The sequence below is a fragment of the Somniosus microcephalus genome, chromosome 18 (assembly GCF_052327205.1).
Source record: "Somniosus microcephalus isolate GS21.2 chromosome 18, FLI_Smic_1.0, whole genome shotgun sequence".
Classification (NCBI taxonomy): Eukaryota; Metazoa; Chordata; class Chondrichthyes; order Squaliformes; family Somniosidae; genus Somniosus; species Somniosus microcephalus.
The window spans coordinates 52,929,736-52,939,801 of NC_141004.1; the positions used below are offsets into that span (position 1 = coordinate 52,929,736).

Below are 10,066 nucleotides of genomic sequence, written 5' to 3' on the forward strand. Positions count from 1 at the left end.
TCCAGTGCAGTGCTGAGGGAGTGCTGCACTGTCGGAGGTGCAGTCTTTCAGATGAGACGTTTAATTGAGGCCCCATCTGCTCTCTCAAGTGGACGTAAAAGATCCCATGGCACTATTTTGAAGAAGAGCAGAGGAGTTATCCCCGGTGTCCTGCCAATATTCATCCCTCAATCAACATAACAAAAACAGATTATCTGTTTGTGGGAGCTTGCTGTACGCAATTGGCTGCAGTGTTTCCGACATTTCAGCAGTGTCTACACTTCAAAAGTACTTCATTGGCTGTAAAACACTTTGAGAAATCCTAAGGTCGTAAAAGGCGCTATATAAATGCAAGTCTTTCTTTTATATTCCAAGGAATAAAAGCTTAGTTTATTCAATATCACCTCATAATCTAACCCTATCAGCCTTGGTAACATTCTAGTGGATCTACTCCTTCCAAGGCCAGTATATCCTTTCTAAGGTGTGGTGCCCAGAACTGTACACAGTGCTCCAGGTGTGGTCTAACCAGGGCTTTGTATAGCTGTAGCAAAACATCCTCCCCTTTATATTCTAGCCCTCTAGTTATAAAGGCTAACATTCCATTAGCCTTTTTGACTACTGTCTTGTCTTCTACCGCCTAACCAATCTCCTAACCAGGTCAATAATTTACCTTCAGTTCCATGAGCTTTAATATTAGCCAACAGTCTCTTATGTGGAACCTTATCAACTGCCTTCTGGAAGTCCATATAAACTACATCCATAGACATTCCCCTCTCTACTACTTTAGTTACTTCCTCAACAAATGCATTTAGGCTTATTGGACGTAACCTACTGTTTACAAATCCATGTTGACTCTCTCTAATCAGATCAAATTTCTCTAAGTGCTCAGTCACTGTCCTTAATTATAGAATCCAATAACTTCCCCACAAAAGATGTTAGACTCACAGGTCTATAATTTCCTGCTTTCTCTCTCGCTCACCTTTCATATAAGAGTTACATTTGCAATTTTCCAATCTAAAGGGACAATTTCTGAATCTAGACAGCTTTGAGAGATTATGGATAAATCATCTGCAATTTCCTCACCTACTTCTGTTAAACTCCTGGGGTGGAAACCATCAGGTCCTGGGGATTCGTCAGTCTTTAATCTGCTAGGAAAAATAATCTTACTGAGAGGAAAAAGAAAACAATGGTAAGGGCAAAAGCTGTCACTGAGTTTTCATAGTACAGTCGTTACTATCAGGATATAAGAAAATCTGGAATAAGGAAAGACCAGTTACTAGGATTTAGTTTTTTTTAATCTTTTGAAATGAAGAATAGTTATAAACTATAATCTATGAAAATATATATTGCAGGACATGACATTATTTTGAGGAAAAAGTGCTCAGCAAGCTTTTTGGGAAGGATCAAGAGATAGAACAGGCATTCATTACTTCACTCCTAATGTTTCAACGTGATGCAATGTTACGCATCAACAAGATTGTAAATTATTGTACTGCCTTTATAAACAAACTAGCATGGTTTACCAAAGAGGCCAGTAAAGATTTTCTCATGAGAAGGGACCCCTTTAAAAGCTTCACTCTCGATAAGTTTTTAGTTTTTGATTAATACAGTTCAGTTCTGGTAAAATTACATAGAAATACATAGTTTACAGATAAAACAGACCACTCGTCCCAATAGGTCAGTGCCAGTGTTTATGATCCACACGAATCTCTTCCCACCTTACTTCATCTCACCCTATCAACATATCCAGCTATTCCTTTCTTCCTCATATACTTATCTAGCTTCCTCTTAAATGCATCAATTTAACAGAAACATTTACCCAGTTTACTGTGGTGGGTGTTGTAATATCTTACTATTGGGATGCATCAGGACATAGGCTCTCCAATTTGTCCATTAAAAGGACGTCAAAGATTCACTTCACCTTACATCAAAACAAGTATGGCTTAGTAGATTTAAGGTGTTGACTTGGGCTTTCAATGAGTGTAAAGTGCTGTGAGATGTTTCAAAATCACAATTCTTTATAAATTGTAAAACGTTGCATGTATGTAGCGCCTTCACCACACAATGAATAACTTTGAAGGGCACTGACTGTTGTTATGTCGGCAAACTCAATGGTGTAGAAGGAGTAACTGGAAAAAATGGATTTGATAAAAAAATTTAGTCATTTACGAACGTGTCCTTGTGAAGTCTGTCCCTGTGCTGTGAGTAAAGTATACGCTCAGTGTTGTCAGATGTTGTCTGTGTTAAGGGCAGCGCCTGCTCAAATCCCCAGTAATAGGGGACTCTGTGTTGTTGGCAGGAGCTGACTCTGTCTGACTGATTCCAACACGTTCATCGTTAATAATCGGCACAATGGAGGCGTTGTGCTATTGTACCATTCGCCATCATCCATCACTGTTTAACTTGACACCACGCATCACAGGGATCTAATCCTCGGGCAGGAATGAATCGCAAAGGGGTTTGAAAAAAGAAATAGTTCTTGATTGGTGCGTATGAAGACCATCCTGGGCACGGCAGTAATGTGGAAACTCGATGCGGACTCCGGAATAGTTGGGGGCTTTCTGTGCAAGTTTACAAGGTGTGAAGGCTGTCGGTGAAAGTGAAAACGGGTTCGGGCTGACCTTTCGCTGCCCGTGTCCAGAGACACACGTGTGTCCACAATGCCAAAACACATCAACACTGCGAGCATTTCAAACATCACCGCCTCGGTCTAAACTATTCCATTCAGTTACACCTTACATTGCCCCATCTCCAACAAGTCCAGACTGACCTTACAGGTGGATTTTAAAACACTGAGAATAGGTACACTGGACAAACTACGGTGAAGGGCGCTGCAGGTTATTTCTGAAAGACCATTTTTTCCCCAGCAGCTAAACATTGTATTGTTATTTCTGAGAGTTAAGTATTTCCATATTGAGATGAAACAATGAGTTCAGGCTCTCCCACACCTGACTCCAGCAGCTCCCAGGTCGCACAGGAGCTGCTCCCCGTATTTACTGACTCGGGAACGTCAGAAGCTTGGTTTATTAGCCCGTGTGGAAACTTGCCAAAACCCTGAGCCGGTTTGTTAGGATATTCACCATTTAGCACTCAGGAAAGCGCAGCGACTTTCCAAACTTGCAGGTTGAATTGGTTATAGTTTAGAAAACTACGATTATTTAAAAAAATCATTCGGGTCGTAACTCCCAGTGAGTTGGTCCCCGCTATCAGCACTCCAGGGAATAGGTGAAATCAGATTGAAGTTTTGATGCCTGTCGACAGCTAAGAGTTGGATAGAATGTCTGCGCTTTCTATATATATCCCGGTGATTTCATGCCAGCGGAGACTTTAAATGCCACCTAACAGTTGGCGTTGACATACTCTTCTGCAGTTGATGCTGGAGATAAGTGGAGACTAAATAGCCCCATTGATAATGGAGCTCTTTGAAACCAACCCTTACTACTTTTCAGACCAACGCTTTTTCGACAACGAAAATCTGTTCCCCACCCGTTTGCAAGGGTTTGAGCAGCCCGTGTACCAGGAGCGGCTGGGGACTGGTCTGTGCACCGATGCCAGATCGCTGGAAGCCGGCTTGGAGGAGCACGTGTACCCGGTATCGGAGCTCCAGCAGCAGCAGCAGCAACAACAGCAGCAGCAGGGCTGCCCCGGCCAGTGCTTGCTGTGGGCCTGCAAAACCTGCAAGAGGAAATCGGTGTCCTTGGACAGAAGAAAGGCGGCTACCTTGAGGGAGAAGAGGAGGCTGAAGAAAGTGAACGAGGCTTTCGAGGCGCTGAAGCGCAGTACTTTGCTGAACCCCAACCAGAGACTGCCCAAAGTGGAGATCCTCCGCAGCGCCATCCAGTACATCGAGAGACTCCAGGCTCTGCTCAGCACCCTGAACCAGCCAGACAAACTACATTACAGTGGCAGCAACACACGCCAAGGGGCAAGTATCCCGTGCACAGCACAGGGGACCGACCAAGTAACCCAGTCCAGACAGCTCAGCAACCGGGGTAGTCAACCTCACAACCCTGGAGACCTGACCAGAGCAAACCCATCAGTTGACTGGATCTTGCTCAATGGTTTGGGTTGAGTTGGCATTTCCCCTCCATCGCCCAGCTTAGCTCTGACACCATCTCCAGGATTGTAAAATGGTCGTTTTTTAAATAAAAGTTTGTCTCTTGTTGGCCGTGGTGATTGTTTCGCTGTCTGGTAAACCTTGTTTTCTAAGGTTAGAAAGAAATCGAGACTTCTATGTAACTAGCGCCTCTGAACGTCCCAAAGCGCTTTATGAAGCGCTGTTTTTGAAGTATTGTTAGTGCTGTAATGTAGGCAATCCTGCTCTGAAAGTTCAGCAGGGTCTAGTATCTGCAGTCCCTAACAGTCATCCGCTCAGACCCCATTTACCGTAGTTCTGTTCTACTAAAAAGTGACATTAATATTAACAAATTGATTTTGTGTAGAAATATCTGGAAAGATGAGTTGATGCAGGGCTAGATTGGTTTTAGTTGAGATTGAATTTTAAGCTTTTACCCTATTGGGCTCATTAAATATTTTAAAACGACAGTGGTACGGAAACATGAATTTGAAAAGAAGCTTAATGTGATGGCTCTGTCTGATGGAACGGATCAAGAAATTAATGAGAGGGTTTCCATTCGCACTGTTGGAGGTTGACCATAACTCGCTCAGTGTAACTCGCTCACTTGCATTTCTATAGCGCCTTTCACGACCTCAGGACGTCCCCAGGCGCTTTACAGCCAATGAAGTACTTTAATTGCATCATTTTATTGAAAGAAGTTATTGCAAAAAACTTATGAATGGCAGTCTATAAATTGACACTAAACGTGCGAGTGATTTTGGCAGATAAATCAGTAAAAAGGGGGTCAAGGTAACCATTTCACACGCGAGGCTAAATACAGGGCTGTGTAAAAGTTGGTGTTTTTTTATCACAGACAAGGGACGCCTCAGAGGGAACAGGTGCTTTGCGGAGTGTGTTAAACAACTGTTGAAAGAAAATAATAATAATTTGAAGCATTGTCATTCTGCATGTTTAGAAGACTGTAGGCAGTTTGACTTTGACTATAAATGCTCTCTGTAAATGCCATACCTGCTCATTGTTTCCATTACTGCGGTTGTAGGTCGGTGTCGCCAGCGAGTGCGGATCAACCAGCGCCTCCTGCAGCCCCGAGTGGAGCAGCTCCTCCGACCACTGCAGCACCCCGTACAACAATCCCAGGGGTAGGTATACTGCCGAGTGGGAGTCCCGGCCGAGAGTCGGTCGCTGGCGAGTTCTTTTATTTCCACCGCGAGGAACCATATCGCCTTCAGCAACACTGAGCGAGTTCTGGGCACCCTCCAAAAGTGGAAATGAAAACCCTCTCTCATGAACATGAATTGCTCTGTTTATACCTATTCATTTATTCAAATTAAATTCATATTTACTGCTCTTGAGAATGGGAATAAGTAATATAGTGAAATGGAAATATAATTTGCACTTTCATAGTTGTAGTCAACGTGGGTCCGAGGAGGTACATTTCTAGGCAATGACCCGCCGTCTCTCTATCTTGTCCAGTGTGTTGTAATGCTATGCTTTTAATTCTTCACACACACTATAGCCGCCTTTCAATACTGGTGTCTTTTTTAAAACGGGCAAAATTGCACTTTGCATAAAAACTACAAGACAACGGCAAAACTGCGGCAAAGGATCCACAAGCCCTTGGTCAGCCTGAAGCAAAGCAGAGTCCAGTTAATGGACACCTGCATGGATTTCAGCAACATTCTTTGGCCAGCCCATCAGGAAGCAGATTTTAGCAGACTTTAGTAGACTGGGAGGTGAGCCGCTCCCCCGCCTGATATCATTCCCTCGGACAATCCCCCAGCTCAGACCAGGAATAATCCTCATAAGGAAATCCAAGTGAAGCCCACTGTAACTCAGGTCTTAGACCTGACGTATAATGCGTCTGAATATCAGATCACTTAGGATATCACAAGTTAATAACACAGGCAGGTTTGCCTAGAGAAAATGCAACTTTTACACAAATTGTGTTTTTAAAAAAATGGTATGTGCTGTTCTTGTTTCTATGGGCTTGCCAGGTTTTGTAAGAATCAATTTGATTTTGTTTTATATTACACAAAACTGTGTCTAATCCCCCACTGTTACCCACAACAACTTTAACTCAGTGAACTATCCCAAGGCAATTCACAAGGGGCAACATCGAATATGGGAGAGAAGAGTTGGGAGGTGAACAATAGTGTGGTCGACGGGATATCTTTTGAGGAGAATTTTGAAGGTGGTAGGTGATGTAGTGAAGTGGAATGGTTTAGGAAGAGAATTCCAGAGTGTGAGGGCACAATGACTGAAGCTCTGCCATCGATGGTGGAGCAGAAGAAGAAGGAAATCACAGTAAACCAAGGTCAGAAGAAAAGTGGGTGAGAGGTGGGCGTAGGGTTGGAGGAGCTTGCAGAGGTAGGGTGGAGCAAGGCATTCAGTGATCTGTAAACAAGGACAAAGATGTTGAAAGCAATGCGCCGAGGGATTTGGCTCCAGTGAAAGATGATAAGCAAACAGGAATTAGTACGGGACAGGATGTGGTTAGTGGAACACTGGATAAGTTAAAGTTTGTGCAGGCTGGAGTTTGGGAGGCGGACTAGGAGATCATTGCAAAAGTTGAGCCTAGAGGTGATGAGAGGGTGGAGGAGGACATCAGTGGCACTGGGCATGAGGTGAATAATATTCTGGTGGTGGAAACAGGCAATCTTGGTGATGGACTGGATATAAGGTTTGAAACTTGACTCCAGTGAATAGGGCATGTTGTGCACTGTGCTGCCAGGTTCAGACAGAGCAAGGAGCCAGGGAAGGGGATATAATGGAGGGGGTCTATGGTACAATGATTTTGGTGGGATCTGAAAAGGTCAGCTTTGGTTTGGTTTTCCCAGTGTTGAGCTGGTGGAACTTTAGGCTCATCCATGACTTGATGTCAGCCAGGCAGCTGGACAGCACGGAACAGTCGTGGAGTCAAGGATGATAGTGGAAGGTCACAAGCTGGGTGTTGTCAGTATATATATATATTTGGAAGCTGAAACATGCTTATTAATAATGCTGCTGACAGGCAGCATGTAGATGAGAAATAAACGGAAGCCAAGGATGGGACCTTGGGAACGGGAGCAAAGCCATTGCTGGAGATGCATTGTCTATGTAAGAATCAATAGTAATGGAACCATGAAAGAGCAATGCCACAGAGGTAGACTACAGAGGAGAGGCAGTGGAGGAAGATGGGGTGATCAACCATACCAAATGCCACAGAGAGGTTAAGTAAAGCGAGAAGGGATAATGCAGCCCAGACAGTCATAAAGATTATCATTGGAACCGATTCAGATTCATTGTCGTGGTTTGAGCTTCAAACCAAGAAAGAAGACATCTCTTCTGGTATTCAAGTGATTTTGAACTTGAGGGCAGGAGCAAAATCTCAGACCTTTATAGTTACTGTACATCATTTGTCCCATGTCTGACAGCATTTCATGAGAGGGAAATGGCTATCTTCCAATGGGCAATAAATACATGAGCTCTGGTGCACCCTTTATTCTTACCTTCTAAATGCCAGAATTCAAACACCAATCTTTCCATGATATAACATTTCAGATTAATAATCAACAAATATAGTGTGACATTGGCTCATTATCAATGCTGTTCTCTTTTAGATCACCTACTATCTGTGAATAAGGTCCAGTCTTCTGGAGGTACCAGCTTGCGCTCTCTCTCCTCTATAGTGGACAGTATCGCACCAGAGGATTCGCCAAACAGCTATTTGGAGGACAACCCACCAAACTGACCGACTGCAGATGCTTTTTCCATGCATCTTTTTATAATAGGAAGCTTTTTTTATTTTTATACATTTTTGGTGTGTGTTATGCATAAGGTTTGTTGACTCAAAAGGCTTGTTTTATTAGAAAAAAATCATTCCTAATTCTTAAAGCTGTTTAAAATGGCCAATCCTTTTTATAGAGCTTTATGACCAATGTGTGCTTTTGTAACTAAAGAGTCAGAAGTTACCGATGTAAATATAAATTTCTCCTTTTTACTGTTCATTTGTTTTGAGTGAGTTTGTTACTTGGATTTTTTTGCTAAATTATTTTGCTTTTTACAATAAAGTTATAAAATATTTTAACTGTGGCATTAATGGAAGAAACTATGTAAAATAATTTATTGACTCATTTAGTAGTCCGTTTCTGTATGAATTGCGAGGGTGGGGAGAGGGACAATTATCGTTCCTTTTTGTAATGCCCACCTTAAAAAACAGACTCTTATTTAAAACAAATATCAAAATATGTATCAAATTTCTTCTATACCTATCCCTAAAACAGCATTTCACTGTACATCTCGGGAGGTTATTGTACTGTTGCTGTCTTTCCTTCTACAAGCCTTCGGATAACACTACTCGGATCACTTTATGGGACTAGGCCCAAATACTTGTAGCAGCACAACATGTTGAGGCCTGCATGATTCTTCTGTATATTGACTGTCACTTGATGCCTACATTCCCTCCTTTAGGTGATTGCTGCCACACAGTGTACATTGTACTTTGTTTTAGTGAGGGTGACGTGCAAGAGAGGTCTCAATAATTTCCACTGCCACACCTCTGCACAAATGCACTTTTATCATTAAGATCTTTTTAATAAGAACAAACTAAATTTAAAATATTTGCAGATCAAACCCTGGAACCTGTGAAAAGACAGATTTCAATTCAATTTTGTTTTTTCACTGCTTTTAGGAACAGCTCTCTACATACTTAGAATGGAGAGATTGAGTAGACTCGGCCTGTATTCGCTAGAGTTTAGAAGAATGAGAGGTTATCTCATTGAAACATACAAAATTCTTACAGGGCTTGACAGGGTAGATGCAGGGAGGATGTTTCCCTTGGCTGGGGAGTCTAGAACCAGGGGTCACAGTCTCAGAATAAGCGGTCGGCCATTTAGGACTGAGATGAGGAGAAATTTCTTCACTCAGAGGGTGGTGAATCTTTGGAATTCTCTGCCCCAGAGGGCTGTGGAGGCTCAGTCGTTGAGTATATTCAAGACAGAGATCGATAGATTTTTGGATATTAAGGGAATCAAGGGATATGGGGATAGTGCAGGAAAGTGGAGATGAGGTAGAAGATCAGCCATGATCTTATTGAATGGCGGAGCAGGCTCGAAGGGCCAAATGGCTGACTCCTGCTCCTATTTCTTATGTTCTTATGTTCTTAATGCTTAATGTGCAGATTCTCTACATCCCCCATGGTGAAATCAGGACTATTTTCCTACTCTAACTCATTGTTTAACGGGCACTGGAAACTCCTTACCTCCCTCTGGTCTTTCCTCCTACAACCTACAGGCTTTCAAAACCAAACCTTGGACTCAAGTAATCAGTACTTCCTGGTTTACCTCATACTTTCTCTTTGCAACCTTGGTGGTGCCATCCCAATGGGCCTTGGCCCTCACCTTGGTTTATCAGTTAAAAAAAGAGGTACAGTATTAGGAGTTAATAGGCCTCTTCTCAATGAGCAAACACTTCATTGTCATTTGGAGTGCACAAGGAATAATACAGCATGAGGTTACATTGTGACTTGAGAGTAGGCCTTTTGCATTCTGTTAATGATCACAACATCACTACACAGCGATTCAGTTTAAAAGTAACAGTGCAGAAACAATGGCAGCAACCTTTTCCTATCACAGTCCTGTAAAACCCTGAACTTCTGAATTCCATTTTTTTCTCTGCATGCCTTTTGCTCCCGCTGATGGTGAAATTATCTTTGTAATTTTAAATCTAGCATATTTATTTTATTAATGGAAAGGATAACTGGATGGATGAGTTCCATCACGACTTGATGCTTACCCACAGAGTTCTTCAATATAACAAAAACCCTGTGTTTCAGTTTTGCTGGAATCTTTGTTTATAGAGATGCCCCATGGAGCCCTGTAAACCTCCAGCTTAGCCAACCTGTCAGGGGTGGCGTCGGTCAGGGAAAATGCTAATATTGATTTCAGTGTTTTTTCTTTTAGCATCAAAATCAAAAGTACATTTTAAAGTGGCAGCGTTATGTTCATAAGACACACAGTAGTTTACCCTGTT

The 10,066-nt window shown here is 42.4% G+C and overlaps 1 protein-coding gene across 1 annotated transcript; it reads left to right on the plus strand.

Annotated features, from left to right (window-relative positions):
- Nucleotides 1-3,324: 3,324 nt before the first annotated feature.
- On the plus strand, nucleotides 3,325-8,041 carry myog (myogenin). Its single transcript, XM_086011455.1, has 3 exons — nucleotides 3,325-3,904; nucleotides 5,097-5,196; nucleotides 7,657-8,041. The coding sequence occupies exons 1-3, from the start codon at nucleotides 3,392-3,394 to the stop codon at nucleotides 7,785-7,787; spliced, it is 744 nt and encodes a 247-aa protein (XP_085867581.1). The 5' UTR covers nucleotides 3,325-3,391; the 3' UTR covers nucleotides 7,788-8,041.
- The last annotated feature ends 2,025 nt before the right edge of the window (nucleotides 8,042-10,066 follow it).

Coding starts and splice junctions, on each gene's coding strand:
- myog (XM_086011455.1), top strand. CDS start 3,392: ATGGAGCTCTTTGAAACCAACCCTTACTACTTTTCAGACCAACGCTTT. Junction 3,905..5,096: donor GCAGCAACACACGCCAAGGG/GCAAGTATCCCG, acceptor CTGCGGTTGTAG/GTCGGTGTCGCCAGCGAGTG. Junction 5,197..7,656: donor CCCGTACAACAATCCCAGGG/GTAGGTATACTG, acceptor GTTCTCTTTTAG/ATCACCTACTATCTGTGAAT.